Here is a 23,271-nt window from a genome sequence, read left to right as displayed (position 1 = left end):
ATGTGGCGTTTGCATGTTCTCCCTGTATCTGCATGGGTTTCCTCCAGGCACTCACAGTGACTTCATTGCAGTGTTAATGTAAGCCTGTTTGTGATTCTAATAAATAAACGTTAAATACTCTATGATTCTACATTTTGCTTTTATTGTAGAGTTTTATATCACAAAAAAGGCCCTTCGGCCCATCATGAATATTGAGGATGCTGGAAATCTCTCAAATCCCAGCAGGGAGTAATGATCTCAAACAACTGGAGTGACTAGATCAATGGGTGGGTGATGGAAGAATCCAAACTGATTTTTTGCCCTGGGGTGAACCCAGGTGTGATGCGCTAGGGCGATGCACTTTTTATGGGAGTGTTCTTCAGGAGTGCAAGTTATTCTTAATCTATTATGTTACATACCTTTTTTTATTTCTTTGTACATGTGCAGAGGGCAAGGACAGCTGACTAGATAGCAAAATGTAGAATTTTACAGCACTGAATGTGGCCATTTGGCCCATTCTGCCTGTGCTAGCTCTTTGAAAATAGCTTTCTGAATAGCCCTAGTCCCAATCATTTAGCAGAAACCCCCCAATTTTAAGCCCTTCCTCTTTGATCAAGTTTTGCCACCCGGTCCTAATATCTCCTCATGTGACCCAGGATCCAATTTGAGTTTGATTACGTTCCTGTGCAGCACCTTGGGGTGTTCTGCAGGGGAACTGCAAATCCCACAATGCTCCAAATGGGAATGCTACTTTTGTTCTGTCACCAAGGATCAATATTGAGCATTCCAGGTCAGGAACGTTCCTTACACAAGAGCAAACTCAGCTGGTTCAGACATTGGCCAAGACTCTCTGCCGGGGGTGGGGAGATGTGGGGGTTGGCAGATGGGAAAGGCAGCACATGCACAATGGGCCAAAGGGCCTGCTTTGGTGCTGTAATGAGTCTAAAAGGAAGATAGTAGAAGTACTTCCATTCAGAAACAGGCCATTCAGCCCAACTGATCCATGCTGGTCTACATGATCCATACAAGCCTCCCCCCAGCCTATTTCATTTCACCATATCCCTTTCTCCCTCATGGCATTATCTAGCTTTCCCTTAACTGTACTTGGACTGTCCTCCATAACCACACCACTCATTTCTCTCCTGAGTTCCCCTTTAGATTTATTAGTGACTATTTACAGTTCAAATAGGCGGAATTTAAGGAAGTTCTTAAAGCAGGAGATGGTAATGGAAAGGCTGAGAGATTTTTGGAGCGAGCATCTCAGAGCATGGCTTCTGGAAATGGCTGAAGCCACGGTTACCATTGGTGGAACAAAGAGGTTTGAATGGACGAACAGCCCGGGGTTTGGAGGTAAAGCTGATGGAGGTCGCAGAGATAAGGAGGGGACTGACTTAAGCTCCAGAATTTAGAAGCATTGAGGGAGCTGGAGCCAATGTTGGACAGCAAACACAGGGATATGGACAATGTTCCCCTTTGCTCATTATCACCATGCACAATAAATTCTTAAAGGTGTGTGACATCTGTAAAAATACTTTGCACAACTATGCACACACAGTATCTTAACCAGAAAAACTGATGTGCGACCACAGTAACATAGAATCATAGAACCCTACAGTGCAGAAAGAGGCCCTTTGGCCCATCGAGTCTGCACCGAACACAATCCCACCCAGGCCCCACCCCCATATCCCCACACATTGTACCCAATAAGAACATAAGAACATAAGAAATAGGAGCAGGAGTAGGCCATCTAGCCCTTCGAGCCTGCCCTGCCATTCAATAAGATCATGGCTGATCTGTCGTGGCTCAGTTCCACTTTCCCGCCCTCTCCCCATAACCCTTAATCCCCTCTCAATAACCCCCTCTAACCTACGCATCCCTGGACACTAAGGGGCAATTTCTTAGCATGGCCAATCAACCTAACCCGCACATCTTTGGAGTTGGTGCCAGGCCAACCAGCCCACAGCTTAGCCGCTGCATTGGTGATGGGCGAACCGTCCTTGGCGGAGTCGGGAGACGGTCAGCAAAGTTATGGGTCAGCTGAAGTTTACGGAGGGCAAAAGGTGGGAGGTCCAGCAGGAGAGTCCAAGCTCGAGGCAGCGAGAAAACACGGGGGAAGACTTCACAAACTGAGGCAGGGCGAGGAGATGGGTGAAGGTAGCAGTCTTGCACCCAAAGTGTTAGCACCAGAACATTAATCTGTCCTTTCAGAAACTTTACAGTAATCTGTTAGAAACATTACGGTAAAGTCAAGGCCCATCCTGACTTTATATAGTAATCTATTAGAAGGAATGTGGTAAAGTCCAGGCCCCTCTCTGTCAGACAATAACAGAGCCTTTAATTTTAATATGGAAATGATAAACAACATGCCCAATCATATTGGCAGCATCAATTTTGGAAGATTAAATTATTTGGTTCTGTATCAATGCTCCGAAAGACAGATTAAACTATTGCTGGAGCACAGATACATGCCGCGTTGTCTGCCGCTGTGATTGGGTCCAGACAGGCTACAGATGACCGTCACTGACTTACGGGAGTGCCCGCTATGCTTCTTTGGGCTTCCATTATCTGCTGATCTCTCTCACTGCGGACTTTCAGCTGGAAGAGAAAGCGTTGGCGGAAAGTTCACATCCTGTCGGAAAAATCAGGCTTTCATCAAATATCACTTCACAGGAAAAAAATAACTGGAGGGGAAGTTTACCCAAGATTGGGGGGGGGGGGGGGGGGGGCGGGGGGGCATTCTCTAAGGAACAAGGAGCTTGTTCCAGAAAGTGTTCCAAACTGATTTGCTGCATTATGGAATCACATGAGGATCACTCATACAGATGATGGGCCGAATGGCCTCCTTCTGTAGGAATTCTATGAAATACACATACATACATACATAGACATGGATATATACATGAGCATGCACACATTCACAACCATACATGTCAGCATGGGTATGTGACTTGGAGTGGAACTTGGTGGTGAAACTTGTTCCCATGCACCAGCTTCCCAAGGCCTTATAAGTGCTGGGAGGTTGTGCCTTTGGAAGGTGCTACCCAAGATGTCTTTGTGCGTTCTGCCGTGCACCGTGTCATTGGTCCGCACAGCGGCCTCATGGGAGAAGTTGGTTGTTTGAGGTGGCGGGTGAGCTGCCAATCATAGGAACCCCACAGTGCAGAAGGAGGCCATTCAGCCCGTCGAGCCTGCACCGGCAACAATCCCGCCCAGGCCCTATTCCCCCTAGCCTCATGTATTTACCCGAGCTAATACAGCTTTAGCAGGAGAATGGGGATGAGAAAAATGTCAGCCATGATTGAATGGCAAAGCAGATTTGATGGGCTGAGTGGCCTAATTTTGCTCCTATGTCTTAGAACAAAGAACAACACAGCACAGGAAACAGGCCCTTCGGCTCTACTAGCCCGTGCCGCCCATTTTAACACTAAGTGAGTGCCTCATTCCCATCCTCCTTCTACCTACGACTTTTGTCTACATCTCATGGACTCCACAATAAAGGGGGTGCAAATTTAGAGAATTATACGTGCGCCAGATTGAGGGAGATCCAATTTAGGGACAATTTATTAACACCAATCAGTCTTATGGTCTAATCCCTCCAATGCTAAGGGGCGATTTAGCACGGCCAATCAAACTAACCCACACATCTCTGGACTGTGGGAGGAAACCGGAGCACCTGGAGGAAACCCACGCAGACATGGGGAGAATGTGCAAGCACCATATTCCTGGGCGACCTGAGGCTGGAATTGAACCCGGGTCCCTGGGGCCATGAGGCAGCAGCGCTAACCGCTGTACCACCCAATCATGACAGAGGCCATTGGAAAAGTTATGCTGGATGGATTAAATGGTCTTGCCTCCTGCCGCCATTTGTGTCCTATGAATGTATGCTACCACCCCCAATCCTGCCTCCGCGTTAACGTGGGCATGAGGCCTTTCAGCCCATCGTGCCTCTCCCAGTGAGCATCATTACATTGTGGTTTTCAGAGGTTTCAATGGGCCAATCCAACCAGCGCAGGTACCTGCCGGATATAATCCCGGAAGCATTTCAGGTTGGTGATGGCAGTGTCGAGGTCTTGGCGGTCCATGTGCTCGATGGGCGTGTGCAGCCGCAGAGCGTACAGCAGTGTCACATACTCCTCAAAACGGCTGCCAGGACTCAACAGGATCTCCTGAAGGCTGCAACGGCAAGAGTGACCATCAGAAACGGGAGCAACGGGAGCTGGGAATATCCGGCACAGCCTAATGTAGGCTCAGGAGTGGGAGCTGGGAATATCCGGCACAGCCTAATGTAGGCTCAGGAACAGGAGCTGGGAATATCCGGAACAGTCTAATGTAGACTCAGGAACAGGAGCTGGGAATATCCGGCACAGCCTAATGTAGGCTCAGGAGTGGGAGCTGGGAATATCCGGCACAGCCTAATGTAGGCTCAGGAACAGGAGCTGGGAATATCCGGAACAGTCTAATGTAGGCTCAAGAGCGGGAGCTGGGAATATCCGGCACACTCTAATGTAGGCTCAGGAACAGGAGCTGGGAATATCCGGCACAGCCTAATGTAGGCTCAGGAGTGGGAGCTGGGAATATCCGGCACAGCCTAATGTAGGCTCAGGAACAGGAGCTGGGAATATCCGGCACAGCCTAATGTAGGCTCAGGAGCAGGAGCTGGGAATATCCGGCACAGCCTAATGTAGGCTCAGGAACAGGAGCTGGGAATATCCGGCACAGCCTAATGTAGGCCTCGTGAGTGGGAGCTGGGAATATCTGGCACAGTCTAATGCAGGCTCAGGAATGGGAGCTGGGAATATCCGGAACAGTCTAATGCAGGCTCAGGAACGGGATCTGGGAATATCCGGCACAGTCTAATGTAGGCTCAAGAGTGGGAGCTGGGAATATCCGGAACAGTCTAATGTAGGCCTGGGAACGGGAGCTGGGAGTATCCGGAGTAGGCTCAGGAGTGGGAGCTGGGAATATCCGGAACAGTCTAATGTAGGCCCGGGAACGGGAGCTGGGAATATCTAATGTAGGTTTGCCAGTGTAAGAAATTCCTGGCAATGATTAACATACCTCAACATTTTAGTCATCACAGATCGATCATGTCTGGCTAAGAAAGTGCGGAAACCTGGAGTAGTGTCCCGACACTAAGAACAGTAAAAAAAATTCTATTAATTAATGAGAACAAATTGTTACGATGCCAGAAGGAGGCCATTCAGCCCATCGTGTCTCTCCCCAGCTCTCCAAACTTAGTGCTAATCCCCTGCCTGTTCCCCACACCCCTGCACATGTTTCAAAATAATCATCCAATGCCCTCTTGAATGTCTCCATTGAACCTGCCTCCACTACGCTCACAGTGCATTCCAGACCCCAAAACCCGCTGTGTGAAAGAGTTAGTTCTCACATCTTTGCTTCTTTTCGCAAATCGCTTTAAATCTCTGCCCTCTCATTCTTGATCCTTTCACGGGGGAGTGGTTTCGCCCTCTCTGTCCAGCTCCCTTATGATTTTGAACACCTCTATCAAATCTCCTCTTAGCCTCCTCTTCAAGGAGAACAGTTCCAATCTCCCCAATCTATCCTCATATCTAAAGTTCCTCATCCCTGGGGCCATTTCTGTAAATCTCTTCTGCACTCTCTCCAATGCTAAATTCTCCCTCAGTGTTACCCGAATAGGTGTCCGAGCGTGGCGACAAAGGGTCATCTGGACTCGAAACGTCAGCTCTTTTCTCTCCTTTCAGATGCTGCCAGATCTGCTGAGATTTTCCAATGTTTTCTCTTTTGATTTCAGATTCCAGCATCTACAGTAATTTGCTTTTATCCCATGAACAGTGTGTTTTATCTGTATAGCACTTTTCACTGTATCCCAATACATGTGACAATAATAAATCAAACCAAATTGCACCCATTTTTTATTGCCTCTCTTTCATTGTGTTTAACTGAGGTCTCCGAAAGGATGCTGGGTTAACTCGATAAGATTATTTCCACGGAAGATTCAGCGATGAGGGGCTCCGGTGATTTACGCTTGTGGCCAAGAGATAGGAAGAGAGGTTGGAGGCAAATTCCCTTCCTCCAGACTATGGAATTCAGATAAGAATCTTTGCGAGGAATAAGTATATAAATGGAGGAAGGGGGAAGGGCCATGGGGAGACAGCTCACTTGCCTGCACTCCCCCTACTCTCCCAGCCAGTGTTGCCATGGGTACAGCAGATTGAACATTCAGGTACCACAAATGCCGGCAATCTGAAATAAACTCAGAAAATGCGGGAAAAACCCCACAAGTGTTAAGGGATCATGCCAACTGAGGCTCGGTGCCAGAGCAATGAGGTGAGTGGGATCTTGCTGTGCCAGGGATTTCCGTGGTTCTTCACACACGAGGCACTGGGGACTCTTGAGACCTCAGTGTGCTCAGCTGACAAACATTCGCACTCTCCAGGGAGACTCACTGCCCAGTGAGTATGCATTACAGAGGGAGCAGAGACTCACTGCCCAATGTGCCCCTGATAGAAGGAGCACATTCACCCCATCCCGCTGATGTTGGCTTGTTAATAGCTCTGTCCAGCTCAGTTCCACATCCCAGCTTTCTCTCCGTCAACCTGTCCTCAAGCACATGTCCGATTGTCTTCGGAATGTTACAATGGGATTGGGTGTCACTGCCCTTGTCAGCCAGGGTTTTCCTGATCCAAACAACCCTCTGCCCATTCCCGCTCTGACCCACATGCCGGAAAGAAAGACTTGCATTTCTATAGCACCTTTCACAGCCTCGCAGTTTTCCAAATGCTTTACAGCCCATGAAGTATAGTGTAGTCACTGTTGCAATGGAGGAAATGGGAAAATCTAATTGGTGCAACGATGTAATGAATGGCTAATCTGTTTTTGTGTGACATCGATTGAGAACATTGGGGAGAAATACCCCGTTCTGCTCTGAAATCGTACTGTGGGAGCTTTTGCTCCGAAAGATGGCACCTCTGACAGTACAGCACTCCTGCAGTACTGTGCTGGATGTCAGCTTGGTGACACAGTGGTTAGCACTGCTGCCTCACAGCACCAGGGATCCAGATTCAATTCCAGCTTTGAGTGACTCTCTGTGTGGAGTTTGCATGTTCTCCCCGTGTCTGTGTGGGTTTCCTCCCACAGTCCAAAGATGTGCAGGTTAGGCTGATTGGCCATGCTAAATTGCCGCTTAGTGTCAGAGGGATTTTTTACTTCATTCAATCTTGGGGCATGGGTGTCGCTGGCTGGCCAGCATTTATTGCCCATCCCTCGTTATCCTTGGACAGCAGTTGAGAATCAACCACTTGCTGTGGCTCTGGAATCACATGTAGGCCAGACCAGGTAAGGACGGCAGATTTCCTTCCCTAAAGGGCATTAGTGAACCAGATGGGGTTTTTCTGACAATGGTTTCATGCCAGATATTTTATTGAATAAAAATTCCACCATTTGCCGTGGCGGGGTTCGAACGCAGCTCCCCAGAGCATTAACTGAGTTTCTGGATTAATAATCTAGTGATAATACCACTGGGCCATTGCTGTCCTAGCAGGATAAATACATGGGGTTTCGGGGATGGGGCCTGGTTAGGATTGTTGTCGGTGCAGACTCGATGGAGCAAACGGCCTCCTTCTGCACTGTAAGGATTCTCTGAAGTCAGCCTTGATGTTTACGCTCCAATCTCTGGATTCAGGAGAAATCCAGGAGTTCTCCCTGTTTGTTCGATTTGAACCACTCACAATCTGAATATCTCCATCATCCCTCTCTTTAACCTGGTCTCTGAGCTGGAAATGGGAACCTCAACTTACATTCTCTCTCCTAACCCTAGCATTTATTGGAGCAATCACTCCCAGTGTTCCTGGCTGAGAATGACAGATGTAGCAGGGATCCGCGCTGTGAATTGACAAATTCTTGGTGTCTGATAACAAGCCGTCATCGTATAATATAAAGTAACAGATCGAAAGGCTGCTTCCTCCCTGAGAGAAATGGGTCCATTATCAGCAGACATTAGGAGGAAACAGCAACATTAAGTCTGACTTTAATCTTATCAAACCGCATCCCCCCCCACTACCCCACCCCACCCCAGGTCATTTTGCTGCCACTTCCCATTAGAGACAAACAGCGCTGAAACTAAACAGGCCACATGAAGAACCCAAACCATTTAGACTGAGCTCAGGCTGAGAAACTGCTTCTGTTCATGCCTCCCTCCCACAGGCCAAGGTTTGGAATGCCTTGAGTACAGGAGACTGAGGAGTCAGATAAGAGCTGCAGGTGTGGAAATCTGAAATCAACACGGAAAACGCTGGGAAAACTCAGCAGGTCTGGCAGCATCTGTGGAGAGAGAAACTGAGTCGATGTTTTAAATCCAGTATAAAAAGCAGTGGAGTGTTGCTGCTACTGTGCAAGGCATTAGTGAGACCTCGCCTGGAGTGCTGTGCTCAGTTTCAGTCCCCTTATTAACAGGAATGTGTTCTTTAATTGGAGGTCATTCAGAGGATGTTCACTAGATTGATCCCAGAGATGAGGGGTTTATTTTATGAAGAGACATTGAGCAGTTTAGGCCTATACTCTTGGAATTTAGAAGAATGAGAGGAGATCTAATTGAGGTGTATAAGATAATAAAAGGTATTGACAAAGTAAATTTGGAGATGGTGTTTCCTCTTGTGGGGCAATCTACAGCAAGAACTAAGGAAATTTGGTATGTCCACAATGACTCTCACCAACTTTTACAGATGCACCATAGAAAGCATTCTTTTTGGTTGTATCACAGCCTGGTATGGGCTCCTGCTCTGCCCAAGACTGCAAAGCTACAAAGGGTTATGAATGTAGCCCAATCCATCATTCAAACCAGCCTCCCACTTATTGATTCTGTCTACACCTTGTGTGCCTCAGAAAAGCAGCCAGCATAATTAAGGACACTGCACATACTGTTCATAGAGAAGGAAAGGAGAGGACGCAGAATGTGGTGTTACAGTCGTAGCTAGGGTGTAGAGAAAGATCAACTTAGTGCGAGGCAAGTCCATTCAAAAGTCTGATGGCAGCAGGGAAGAAGTTGTTCTTGAGTTGGTTGGTACGTGACCTCACATAGCAATTACCCAACAGAAGAAGGTGGAAGAGACAATGTCTGGAGTGCGTAGGGTCCTTAATTATGTGCACTGCTTTGCCAAGGCAGCAGGAAGTGTAGACAGGGTCAATGGATGGGAGGCTGGTTTGTGTGATGAGAATGGAGTTGTGGTGCATGATCGAACTGAATAGCAGAATGCGATTGAAGGGCTGAATGGCCTATTTTTTGATCACACATGCTCATGATCACAAACTGACTGACTCATGACCCCGAGCACAAGACAGCAACAACAGCTCGCACTTATAAGGAGATATTAGGACAGCTGGATAATAGCTAGATCAAAGGGTTTGGTTTTAAGGAGTGTTTTAAAGGTGATGAGGCTGAGGTGAGGGTTATAGAGCTCAGGTGGAGGCACGAGCAACAATGCCAGAGTTATTGAAATCCAGGCTGGAATTTGAGGCACTCCCAGACCTCAGAGGTCACAGGGCTGGAGGAGGTCACAGAGATAGGGAGGGATGCAGCCACGGGAGGATTTGAAAACAAAGGTGAGAATCTTAAAAGCGATAGCCGGAATTCTCCCACTCCACCCGCCTCTGCAATTGTAGAGGGCAGGTTACAGACAATGTGAAGGCACATTGACAGTCGGATGGGAATTTCCAGCTTTTAGACTGGGGAATTCCACCCAATATTTTTAGCTGACTCCATCTGGTACTTCCCATCGCTTGGCTTCCAGGTTCCTATCAAGCAACTACTGGCTGTGGAATGAGGAAAACAAGATCATCCAGAGGAGCGGGAACTGGTCAAACTAAAAGTGATGTGGAGATGTTGGCATTGGACCGTGGTAAACACAGTAAGAAGTCTGACAACACCAGGTTTTTAGTCCAACCAATTTATTTGATAGCAAACCCACCTGATGAAGAGGTTAACCTCGAAAGCTTGTGAGTTTAATATCAAATAAATCGGTTGGACTTAAACCTGGTGTTGTCAGGCTTCTTACAAATTAAAAGTGTCAGCGGATCTTGGCAAATTAAAACAATTGGTTTTCTTCCTTTAAAACAGTCAAAATCCAGCACATAATGCCTCTAATTCTGGCTACTTATGGTGTCAAGGTGGTTAGTATTGAATCTACCATTTCAGGACATGGTGACTCTGAGTTTACCAGACTGGTTTAAATCTCACACACAGGGTGACAATTTCATCTGAGGATCACCAACGCGCGACGTTCTTCCTGAACCTATTCTCTAGAAGACCCAGATGGACTCGCACCTTATCGATAATCTTCAGGATGGCACTGTAGTTGTTGAAGAAGTTGGTGTAGTGTGTCAGTCCGGTGCTGAATTTGATGAAGATGTCTCCCAGGCACTGTGACGGACCCCACTCACCGAGACGGGCTTTCAGGTCCCTCAATAAATCCCTACAACAATCAACACTGTTATTGGAGTGGGAAAGGCAATGTGGCTAACAGGACACACATCAGCAGGGATTCAAGGCTGACATCAAATCGAGGGGATCAGATCATTTATAATTACAATAATGAAAATCTAAAGTGAGTTAGAGGCTACAATCTAATATAGGAGTTTCAATGGTTTATATATAGAATAATGGACATCGGGAATGAGTTACAGACCGGAATCTAATCAACTGGTTCGGGTAGTTTGTATACGTAATAAAGATACCCAAGAGTGAGTTACAGGCTGGAATTTAATCAAGGGGTTTGGGGTGGTTTAGATATAGAATAACAGATACCTGGAAGCGAGTTACAGACTGGAATCTAATCGAGGGGGAGGTTTTTATATAGAATAACAGATACCTGGGAGCGAGTTACAGACCGCAATCTAATCGAGGGGGAGGTTTATGTATAGAATAACGGATACCTGGGAGTCAGTTACAGACTGGAATCTAATTGAGAGGTGAGGGGTGGTTTGCATATAGGATAATGGGTACCCGGGAATGAGTTAAAGACCGTATTCTAATTGAGAGGTTCGGGGTGGTTTATATATAGAATAACAGATATCAGGAGTGAGTTACAGACTGGAATCAAATCGAGGGTTCGGGGTGGTTTATACATAGAATTACAGATATCAGGAGTGAGTTACAGACTGGAATCTAATTTAGGGGTTTGGGGTGGTTTATATATAGAATAACAGATACCTGGGAGTGAGTTACAGACTGGAATCTAATCGAGGGTTCGGGGTGGTTTATACATAGAATTACAGATATCAGGAGTGAGTTACAGACTGGAATCTAATTTAGGGGTTTGGGGTGGTTTATATATAGAATAACAGATACCTGGGAGTGAGTTACAGACTGGAATCTAATCGAGGGTTCGGGGTGGTTTATACATAGAATTACAGATATCAGGAGTGAGTTACAGACTGGAATCTAATTTAGGGGTTCAGGGTGGTTTATATATAGAATAACAGATACTCAGGAGTGAGTTACAGACTGGAATCGAATCGAGGGTTCGGGGTGGTTTATACATAGAATTACAGATATCAGGAGTGAGTTACAGACTGGAATCTAATTTAGGGGTTCGGGGTGGTTTATATATAGAATTACAGATACCCGGGAGTGAGATACAGACTGGAATCTAATCGAGGGGTTCAGGACAGTTTATATATAGAATAACAGATACCCAAGAGTGAGTTACAGACTGGAATCTAATCAAAGGGTTCGGGGGGTTTGTTTATAGAATGGTCCAGAAGGTGAGATGATGCATTTGATTGATGTGTCTTGTCAGAGCTCTAACACCCCTCCTCCCCACTCTCTGTCCTTTGTGTAACGTGCTGAGTTTGCGAAACCTGTTGCGTTCCAGGATGGACAGGATGTCAGAAAAGATGAGATGGATGTTGGTCGTGCTCACGATTGCCCGGTTGGAGGCCAGCGCTGCTCTGAGCGGAGCCCAGTAAACATCCTTCACAATCTCTAGGGTCTGCACGTAATTGTGCTCACTGGACAAGATCTCTCTGGCCAACTGTGTCCGTCTCTCCACAAATCCACCGCCTGGCCATCCGTTCTAGAAAAGAGCCGGAAAGGTCAAAGGCCTAAGTGACCAGTGGGAAATAAAGGCATATTATTAAAAATTAACTCTTCAAATGTATTGCCCATCCCTAATTGCCCTGGATAAGGTGATGAGTAGCTGTGTAGCTGCAACCTGTCTGGTTAAAGCTTACCCACGGTGGTGTATACAACAATTTGCTCTGGGGTTAAGATCCAGCCTCAATGCAGGAACAGCAATCAATGTCCAGTTTGGGATAAGGGGAATCTCGAGGGGTCTGACCTCCCATGCACCTGCTGCCCTTTCCTTCCAGGTGGGAGAGGCTACAGGTGTAGGAGATGCTGTTGAAGAAGTCTTGGCAATTTACTGCAGTGAATTCTGGAGCTGGTCCACACTGTTGATGGAGGGAGTGAATGTTTAATTTGCTGATTGGGGAAGGGATTCGTTCAGGTGGCTGGTGCTTCACAATAACACAAACAGCATGGAATATGATTCCCATTCCAGCTCAGGGAGACTCACAGCCTGCCTTCTGCTCCATTGTAACAATCAGGGGATAAGGCATCATTAAAGACCTCAAACAATCAGGGGTGCTGCTCTGAGAAGGGAAGGTGGCCTCTGCTCGAGCTGGCTGATTTGTGTTACATGAGAACATAAGAAATAGGAGCAGGAGTAGGCCATCTGGCCCTTCGAGCCTGCCCCGCCATTCAATAAGATCATGGCTGATCTGTCGTGGCTCAGTTCCACAGTTGGATGGTGTTGAGCTTCTTGAGTACGACAAACATCTAGGCAAATGATTCGGTATCTAAACGTCAAAGCTTGTGCCCAGTTTGAGGCTAAACCCAGTTTGGGTCTCTGCCCCAGCACAGGGTCAGAGGGTGGCCTTTGACAGTGGCAATTCCCGGCCCCCCACCCCACTGCCCCCACCCCACCTGCTCACAGCCAGGGAGACTCAGCCCTGGCAGAACCACCACAAAAATCTCAACATTTCTTCTGATGCAGCAGAATTATGGGATGGTAAGAACTTTGGAAACCATGACAACCCAATCAGCTCATCAAACTCCCAGCTTCTCCAGTCTATGGTTAATCTACTCTGTCACTGAGTATTGTGTATTTGATATTTAATTCCATTGCTGTATAACTGTGTGTGTATCAGGTCACAGTCACACTTTAATGTCTGTTCCATGTTTCACTCTCTGCCTTCCTGTGCTCAATGCAGCTTTGTTTACTTTTCTCTGATTCCACATCCAGGCTTAACCAATCAAGCACAGTGTGCATCAATACTAAAAAGACTCACATAATCAAACACAGAACAATTGAACTACATAGTTCAGCCTTTTTCCTATCCACTCCCTCTCTCTCACACCCATTCTCAATCCCATACTCAATCACTCACACACATTATCATGATCCTCAGTCCAAGCACTCACCAAGTGGATCAACTCTTCGTCAGTCTCCTCGTATCCATGCAAGTCTGGCTCCCGGCTTCCGGCTTCTTCCACATCACCTTCCTGCAGGGAAAGAAAACGGGGAGAAAGCCCACATGGATGAGAGAAGGGGCTTGGTGGGTGAGGAGGAGGAGGAATCTCCCCTCCTGTCCTGAAGATTTGCACAGGATATACGGGTCGATGGGGGAACCAGCAGACTTTAGCCCACAGCAGAGTGGCTGCTCTTCATGTTGGATTCAGCAGGGGGTATTAGTCTGAGTATTAGTGGGGGGAATCATTGCTGAATCCAATCAGATTCCCACTTACCTGCGGTGGGATGAAGGTGGGCCAGGAGTGTCTGGAATGTTATAAAAGGGGGTTATAATTAGGAAACATGGCAGCCAATTTGCACACAGCAAGATCCCACAAACAGCAACATGTTTATCTGTCCTGGTGATGTTCATTGAGGAATAACTAGGACACCGGACATAGCATCCTTACCATAGGATCTCCCGCATTCACCTGAGAGAATAGATGGTTTAACATTTCACCCAACAGGTCACACATTTAACAACGCAGCACTCCCTCCGCACCAACTGCGAGGACAACCTAGATTTTATGGTCAAGTTTCTGGGGTGGGACTCAGAGGCGAGAGATACGCCTGACACCCAGTGTTGCCCTGAAAATACCTTCCCAATCGGGAACTCCACCAGAAGTCTGAGATCCAGTTGGGAATATTCCCGGCCTCCGCAGGACCCAGTAGACGTGGGGTATGTTCCAGACTTGGTGAGTAATGTAGCCGCTAACATTTCTTTATTGTTCTTCTCCTGTCGGCCAATGTTTCCTGAACTGGAAATCCGTGAATCCAGTTTTACAATTTCTCATCAAAAATCCCTTTCCAAAGGAAATCGGATAAATCCGTGCAGATGAAAAATGATTATGGCAAAAAAATTGCAGGACTGTGGGGTAAAGAGTGTGGAACAATTTAATAGGTTTTTCAAAGAGCCAGCACAGACAATAATGGGCCAAATGGCCTCCTTTTGTGGTGTAAGATTCCAAGAGTCAAATGAAGAAAGAAAGGAAAACAGAAAATGCTGGAAAATCTCAGCATCCCCAGTATTTTTGCTTGAAGATTAAAGAAAGGAATCAGGTGACTGCACCTTGACTAGGTCAATCCCTCCGCCACCTTGTGTCAGAAACGTTTCAGCAGCTTTCAATGACTTGCTCCTCCCAGATCGGCTGTGGAGGAAGTTAGCGAGAAACTCCAAAGGCTTCTCCTGAAATATAAAGAGAAAGTTCACATTGCACAAAGTAGGATCTGAATTGGAGCAGGTCTCGTACTGGGACAAGCTTCAAATATCTGGCTCCAATGAAGGGATTGAGAAATTGGAAAAGTTACTGTAATTGCAACAATTACTAGAATTTTTATAGCACCCTACATACAGTAAAACACCTTTTAAAAAATTTTTATTGAGTCTCTTTGCACATCATTCAGGCAGTGCATTCCAGACTATAATAACTCACTGCTCAAAAACAAAACTACTTCTCAGCTCCCTCTCACAGAGTCATAGAGGTTTCCAGCATGGAAACAGACCCTACGACCCAACTTATCTATGCTGCCGTTTTTTTTCAAATCCCTAAACTAGCCCCAATTTCCCACATTTGGCCCATATCTCTCCATACCCATCTTACTCATGTAACTATCTAAACGCTTTTTAAAAGTCAAAATTGTACCCACCTCTACTACTACCTCCAGCAGCTTGTTCCAGACGCTCACCATCCTCTGTGTGAAAAAATTGCCCCTCTGGACCTGTTTGTACCTCCCCTCTCACCTTAATTCTATACCCTCTAGTTTTAGGCTCCCCTACCTTTGGGAGTCTAAAACTACCTTTTGCCAATGATTTCAAATCTCTGCCCTCTGGTTACCAACTCTCTGGTCAACACAATTTGTCAATAAGACAGGAAAGACTGTGTAAATCAGACTTTATTCTCTTTATTTGCTTCTTCTAAAATGACTTACTGCTGAACCCAAAAGATGGCTGTTACAAGTCACATGACTGCAGCATTGGCCCTTTGTTCCGGAAACTAGGAATTACAAGCATACTAAAAACTTCATGTCATCATCAGCAAACCTCATGTCTAATCACAGAACTAGGGGACCTGCAGATCGAAAGTTGTTATTCCTGCAGAGTTATTAACAGACCCATCTCACACCTGGGATTGTCCAGGTCCATTTCAAATGTGAGAATGCACAGCATTTGCATAGTGTTAAGCTTGGGCGGCACGGTGGCACAGTGGTTAGCGCTGCTGCCTCACAGCGCCAGGGACCTGGGTTCGATTCTCGGTTTGGGTCACTGTGCAGGGTTCTCCCTATGTCTGTGTGCATTTCCTCCGGGTGCTCCGGTTTCTCCCACAGTCAAAAGACGTGCTGGTTAGGTGCATTGGCTGTGTTAAATTTCCCCTCAGTGTACCAAAACAGGTGCCGGAGTGTCGTGACTAGGGGATTTTCACAGTAACTTCATTACAGTTAATGTAAGCCTACTTGTGACACTAATAAATAAACTTTAACTTTAAGAAAACTTTCACTTCTCCAGTGGAGTCAGAGGGTCTTTTTAGACAAGATCTAAATGGGTGATAACTCTTTCAAAAGCTAGTGGCTGGGACATTACCAGTCCTGAAACCAAAGCCAGTTTCAGTCACGAGATAAACATCTCCTTTGAAATCATTGTGAAGAAGAAAGGTCTCCTAACTCGCGTGATCTCCACATTCCTTTGAAAATTAAAACTCCCTCAATCTGCTGAATTAACAGCTAACTGAAGAGACCAACATCAGGCCCCCAGCTGACCAAACAGCTGGTCATTATGGGGATCAGGCGGGTAAGTGGATCTGAACCACTTTCAGATCAGCCATGATCTTATTGAATGGCGGGGCAGGCTCGAAGGGCTAGATGGCCTACTCCTGCTCCTATTTCTTATGTTCTTATGTATGTGCATGTGTACATGCGTGCGTGCATGCGTGTGTGCATGCATCTGTGCGTATGTATTTGTGTGTGCATGTGTGTGTGTCTGTGCGTATGTGTGTGCGTATGTGTGAATGTGAAATAAACTAACCTTCTAAGTTAATCATGATATGAGTTTTCTGTGTTTTAGTCATAAAATTGGATCACACAAACTGAGAGTTTGGGGAAAGACGTCACAACCTACTTTAAAGATAATTCAAAAATGCCTCTGGCTACAGGCAGACGGGGAGAGGTTAAAATAATTCAGTTTGTCTCTCTCTTCCCCGAGCAAAACAGCTTCTCCTTATTTACTCTGTCAAATCCTATCGTAATTTTGAATCTCCTTTTATTCTTCTCTGTATCCAAGAGAACAGCTCCAGTTTCTCCCAGTAACTGAACAGTCTTGTCCCTGGTACCATCCCAATCTCTAACAGTCTCTGAGGGAAAGATAACGTTGCGACCAAATGATATATACCTGTTTTTCCCTCGTCATAGCGACCAATCCTTCGGTTAAAGCTTGAGCAATTTCCTGGTTCTGTGAGACCTTGGTTACGCTCATTGAGTCAAACATTACCTGCCCTACAGGGAAATAAAGGGCACACATCACAGTGCACAGCAAGGCTGCGTCACCCACACTGATTTCACTGGCTCTTTAAATAACTCCAGTTTCAGAGATCATTGAAATACCCCGAGAGAAAGGAGCTTAAAGGGAAATGAGAACTGAGTGAGAGAGAGACAGAGAGAGAGAGAGAGAGAAGGGAGGAAAGATTGAAAAATAAAAGCGTATCCGGACAGCAAAAGAAGGAGGAAGGAAATAACAGCTTTAAAAAATCAAACAGGTGTGGGAATGAGGAATAGCATCAGAGGAAGAGAGGGGGAGTAGCAGAAAAGTGAAAGAAAAAGGAAAAGAAGGTAGAGAGTATAGATGGATGGTAGGAGGGATAGACAGAGGGGTGGATAGGTAGACAGAGAGCAGGAGGGACGGATGGATCATTGGATGGATGGATGGATAGATAGATAGAGTGATGAATGAAGGAAGGGACGAATGGGCGGAGAGATGGATGAACGGGGGGATGAATGGAGGAAGGGATGGGTGGACAGATGGTAGGAGGGATGGACAGAGAGACGGAGGGATGGATGGATGGATGGTTAGAGGGATGGACAAACAGGCAGAGATATGGGTGGACAGACGGAGGGAGAGTTGGATCTATGGACGGATGGATGGAGGAAGGGACGGATGGATGGATGGATGGTGACAGACAGATGGATGACCATTATGGTGGCAGGTGCCAAGTTGTGATGATGATATAAACAAGAATTCAGAATGTAATTATAGACAATTACTAAACTCAAATAAATATTTAAAAGATTGCACAATTATGAAATTTTGACTATATAAATAATTACAATGCATCGCAAAATGCTGCCCTCCTTAATTTATATAATAAAAATGAAAGGTTGGTATTTTGAATTGAAATCCATAGATTAATATACTGTCACATTGAGGATTGAGTGAACTCAATCATTTACATCATATTGATGAGTTTGCTAAAATAGAGAGTTGTCTCGCAGACGATTTCTGTCTTATTTGCAAACGTTGTCTTTTATCAATAATTCCCTTGCATATTTATGTTTGTGTGATTGTGGCGATTGGAGGTAGGTTTAAGGATTTTCTAGACAGTGACATTCCCACTCTTCAGCAATGGAAACCTCCCACCCACCCAGAGTAAAGGATGAAGTGAAGAAGAAGAAAGCAAACAGGAAGGAAAGAGAAAGATTTACTGAGCAGGAATTCTCAACATTAATCTTCCACATTCATTTCGGTAAAACCTTTTAGAGCTCCCCTGGATTTTGAACAGAGAATTCCAGGATTTGGGAAGGGAAACAGCCCACTGGTTACATTCTAGAGAAGCTGGTGGGATTCGCCCTGGGAAGATCACGGTAACTAAAACAAAAACATCTGGCAACTGCACAAGGATCAAATTTTTAAATATTTAACACAAAACAAGGGATAAAGTGTGATTTAAATCCTACCGATCATCCTCGCACAGACGTCTCCCTGCAATTGCTTGAAACGTAGCCTCATCTGTTTGCGGACATTTCTTAGAACCTCCTCCTGTGCGTGTGCAAACCTGCTCCATTCCTGCAGCTTCTCCACGTTGAAGTATACAGCTGGGGGAGCAGGATCCTTCCTATTCCACAGCCATTCACTGAGGACTAACAGCAAATACTCCAATTTACTGAGAGAGGAAGTGGGGAATTATTACTCCTGTGAACTGTTGCTAATGAGTATCCAGGTACCCTGACATGGGCCAAGCCTCGTTCCCCAACACCCCAAGTCTTTATTTGTGCTTGATGCCTGATTATCTCTCTCACTTACCAGCCTCATCCTTTGTTTTCTAATTCCTCGTAGTCCTTTCCTCATTTGATAATCTCCTCCATCCCTTCAACCCTCTGAGGAATCCACGCTCATCCATATCCAGCCTCTTGCTCACTCCTGAGTTTAATCACTCCACCATTGGTGGCCATGCCTTTGACTGTCTGGACCCCAATCTCTGGAATTCCCTCCCTAAACCTCTCCGGCTCACCACTTCCTCAACCTCTTTGAAACCAACCCTTCTGACCAAGCATTCGGTTACCTGGCCTAATGGCCAGGGTTTTCCAGCACTTTATATGGTATGTTTTCCAGCACTTTATATGGTATGTTTTCCAATGGAGGTGCGTTGCCTTTGGCCACTGGCAGGATCTTCCAGTCCCGCTGGTCTATAGTGTTTTGTGTGACATCCTGCTACTGGGGAACCTGCCACGGTGAGGTCACCTTTGGTGGAACCTGAAGATCCCAGCTGTGGGAATGGCAGGAAAATCCCATTGTGCCGTCATCAGTGAACATCTCCACCTCCATCCTTATGATGGAAGGAAGGTCATTGATGAAGCAGCTGAAGATGGTTGGGTCTAGGACACTATCCTAGGAGACTCCTTCAGAGATGTCCTGGGACTGAGGTGATTGATCTCCAACCGCCGCAACCATCCACTTGTGCCAGGTATGTCTCTAACCAATAGTGAGTTTTGTCCCTAATTCCCATTGAACCCAGATTAGTAAGGCTTCAAGTTGCCATACTCGGTCAAATGTTGCCTTGATGTCAAGGACAGTCTTACCTCATCTCTGGAGTTCAGCTTTTCTGTCCATTCTTGAACCACGGGTATAATAAGGTCAGGAGCTGAGTGACCCGAGTGGAACCCAAACTGAGCATTGGTGAGCAGGTTGTTGCAGAGTGACTGGCACTTGATTGCTCTGGTGTCCCTTCCATCACTTACTGATGATCAAGAGTTGAAATATGGGGAGGTAATTGGCCAAATTGGATTTGTTCTATTTTTTGTGTACAGGACAAACCTGGGCAATTTTCCACATTGTTGGGTAAATGTCCATGTTCTGGAAGAGCTTGGCTAGGAGAATGGCAAGTTCTAGAGCATAAGCCTTCAGTACTATTGCCAGAATGTTATCAGGGCCCATTCCATTTACAGTATCTAGTGTCTTCAACCATTTCTTGACATGGTGCAGAGTGAATCAAACTTGCTGAACACTGGCATCTGGGGACCTTCAGAGGAGGCCGAGATGTATCATCCACGCTGCACTTGAAAATGAAAATCTCCTGGTGGCTTCAGATGCCTGTTTCCCACCCACGGTCACCCGCCTCCTCCAATGGGAGGAAGTGTTAACCGTACAGAACACAAGCAGGGATCCAGAATAATGGAATCCAATCCACCCTCCCACCTGGGGATCCAAAGTAGCTATTGGTTATTGTCCACAGACCACAATCAGTAAGGATAGGCAACAACACCTCCTCTACGGTCATCCTCAACACCGGTGCGCCACATGGCTGTGTTCTCAGCCCCTGACTACACACCTTATACACCGATGACTGTGTGGCCAAATTCCCCTCCAGTTCGATGGTGGGTCGGATCTCAAACAATGATGAGACGGAGTACAGGAATGAGATTGAGAATCTGGTGGACTGGTGTGGCAACAATAATCTCTCCCTCAATGTCAACAAAGCAAAAGGAGATAGTCATCGACTTCAGGAGGCATAGTGGAGAACATGTCGCTGTCTACATCAATGGGGACAAAGTAGAAATGGTTGAGAACTTCAAGTTTTGAGGTGTCCAGATCACCAACAACCTATTCTGGTCCCTCCTTGCGTACACGATAGTTGAGAAAACCCACTAACCCCTCTACTTCCTCAGAAGTCTAGGAAATTTGGCATGTCAGATACGAGTCTCACCAATGTCACACATGCATCATAGAAAGCATTCTTTCTGGTTGTATCACAGCTTGGTATGGGCTCCTGCTCAGCCCAAGACTGCAAGAAACTATAAAAGATAGTGAATGTAGCCCAATCCATCACGCAAACCAGCCTCCCATCCACTGACTCTGTCTACACTTCCCGCTGCCTCAGTAAAGCAGCCAGCATAATTAAGGACCCCATGCACCCTGGACATTCTCCCTTCCATCTTCTTCCATTGGGAAAAAGATACAAAAGTCTGAAGTCACGTACCAACCAAATCAAGAACAGCTTCTCCCCTGTTGGTAAAATACTTTTGAATGGACCTACATTGCATTAAGTTGATCTTTCTCTACACCCTAGCTATGACTGTAACATTACATTCTGCACCCTCTACTTTTCTTCTCTATGAACAGTATGCTTTGTCCGTATAGCACGCAAGAAACAGTACTTTTCACTGTACGATAATACACGTGACAATAATAAAGTGAATCAAATATTGAATGCTGAGATTGAGCTGCCGCCTCTATCACTGAGTTTACAAGTGTTTAGCACAGGTGGCTTTGCACAGAACGCATCAGACTGAAACTCAAAGGTTTTGACCAGGCCATTGCTGCAAGGATAAGATGGGACCTCAAAGCTGCATGTGGTTACACTGCAGGCCTGCGGGAGGTGGAAAGAGTTGAGAGAAGGTGGAAAGAGTTGAGAGAAGGTGGAAAGAGTTGAGAGAAGGTGGAAAGAGTTGAGAGAAGGTGGAAAGAGTTGAGAGAAGGTGGAAAGAGTTGAGAGAAGGTGGAAAGAGTTGAGAGAAGGTGGAAAGAGTTGAGAGAAGGTGGAAAGAGTTGAGAGAAGGTGGAAAGAGTTGAGAGAAGGTGGAAAGAGTTGAGAGAAGGTGGAAAGAGTTGAGAGAAGGTGGAAAGAGTTGAGAGAAGGTGGAAAGAGTTGAGAGAAGGTGGAAAGAGTTGAGAGAAGGTGGAAAGAGTTGAGAGAAGGTGGAAAGAGTTGAGAGAAGGTGGAAAGAGTTGAGAGAAGGTGGAAAGAGTTGAGAGAAGGTGGAAAGAGTTGAGAGAAGGTGGAAAGAGTTGAGAGAAGGTGGAAAAGTGGGGAAGAGGTGGGAGAGTGGGGACGTGGTGAGAAAGTGGAACCTAGTTAATGATGTACAATCCTTTCTATAATATTGACTGGTTAATCAGTCTGCCCGGGCTGAGATAATGCTGAATTGGGAATGAATTGCAGCAATCTGTCCTTCGCAGGGGTGTAGACACAATATACTCACTGTGCTGGTAGGATCCAGTCACTATACCAGTGGGTGAGCTGTAGTACATGGCAGTCAGTGCGGAGAGTTGTGAAAGAAGTTCCATCCCTGCCTCTGGCCACACAGAAAGATGGGTTAGATTCAGAGATAAACGCTTCAGAGATTTTACAGATAGGGGAAGGCTGTTAGGGCCATCAAACCTCTCACTCCCTTTCCCTCTCTGGCAAATACAAATCCTCCCTCCCTACCTGCTTCCCATTCCCCTTCATCCTTTCTCTCTCTTCAGAGATGCAGAGACCAGCATTTATTACCCATCCCTACTCGCCTTGAGAAGGTGACGGTGAACTGCCTTCTTGAACCATGTGATGTAGGTACATCCACAGTGCTGTTAGGGAGAGAGTTCCAGGATTTTAACCCAGTGACAGTGAAGGAACGGTGATATATTTCCAAATGAGGACTAGCAGATATGGTGGTAAGGAAGCGTAAGGAACGCCTGCTATTATTGGGCGAGGTACTGAACACAAAGACGGGGATATGATGATGGAACTGTATAGAACGCTGGTTAGGCCACAGCTGGAGTTTTGTGTACAGTTCCGGTCACCACATTAAATGATATAATGAGCGGGATTTTACGGACTCGCTTGAGTGAGACCAAAAATTCCCATCTGAGATTAATGAACATTCCCGTTGTCCGCCCCTTGCCCGCTCTGATTCCGTGGTGGACAGGGTGGTAAAATTCCAATGATTTACTCTGGAGAGAGTACAACAGCGATTTACAAGAAGGTTACTCAAAAATTGCAGCTATGAGGAAGGATCAGATCAGCTAGGGTTATTCTTCTTACAGCAGAAGAGGCTGAGGGGTGAATTGATTGAGATAAGCAAAGTTATGAGGGGCGTAGATAGGGTGGACAAGGTTCCTCTGGCAGAGGGGTCAGATACCCGGGGGAAATACAAGAGGGTGATTTTGCATCCAACGTGGGTACAAAATATCGCAAGAGATTCCAGCCAGTGGGATCTTGTTTTCCAATTTTCCCCACAGAGAGCGAGACATGCCCTGGCACTGCCCCCCTGCAACTCTGGCACTGCCCACCGGCCTTGCCAACTTGGCAGTGCCCACTGGCCTTGCCAACTTGGCAGTGCCCACTGGCCTTGCCAACTTGGCAGTGCCAACCAGTGGCAGACCCTCCAGAGCACTCCATTTGGGGGCTTCACCTTAACGTGTAGTAGGGGAGGAATGCCCAGTGCTTGTTATGAGGGATAAGAACATAAGAACATAAGAACATAAGAAATAGGAGCAGGAGTA

At 46.2% G+C, this 23,271-nt stretch overlaps 1 protein-coding gene across 1 annotated transcript in view; it reads right to left on the bottom strand.

The window, feature by feature from the left end:
• The window catches only part of ect2l (epithelial cell transforming 2 like), a 48,811-nt gene that overhangs the window by 5,271 nt on the left and 20,269 nt on the right, over window positions 1-23,271 (bottom strand). The window contains exons 11-20 of the mRNA XM_080200836.1: window positions 21,990-22,082; window positions 18,468-18,650; window positions 16,909-17,012; window positions 14,596-14,712; window positions 13,439-13,519; window positions 11,815-12,029; window positions 10,280-10,427; window positions 5,038-5,111; window positions 3,996-4,152; window positions 2,509-2,574 (exon numbers count right to left, since the gene is read on the bottom strand). Coding sequence (XP_080056962.1) covers window positions 2,509-2,574; window positions 3,996-4,152; window positions 5,038-5,111; window positions 10,280-10,427; window positions 11,815-12,029; window positions 13,439-13,519; window positions 14,596-14,712; window positions 16,909-17,012; window positions 18,468-18,650; window positions 21,990-22,082 — 1,238 coding nt within the window. The remainder of the gene's footprint in view (window positions 1-2,508; window positions 2,575-3,995; window positions 4,153-5,037; window positions 5,112-10,279; window positions 10,428-11,814; window positions 12,030-13,438; window positions 13,520-14,595; window positions 14,713-16,908; window positions 17,013-18,467; window positions 18,651-21,989; window positions 22,083-23,271) is intronic.

Source organism: Carcharhinus amblyrhynchos, chromosome 12 (assembly GCF_965287045.1).
Source record: "Carcharhinus amblyrhynchos chromosome 12, sCarAmb.v2.hapA, whole genome shotgun sequence".
NCBI lineage: Eukaryota > Metazoa > Chordata > Chondrichthyes > Carcharhiniformes > Carcharhinidae > Carcharhinus > Carcharhinus amblyrhynchos.
The sequence above is the reverse complement of the archived record's forward strand: the minus strand, read 5'-3'. Positions and strand labels throughout refer to the sequence as shown.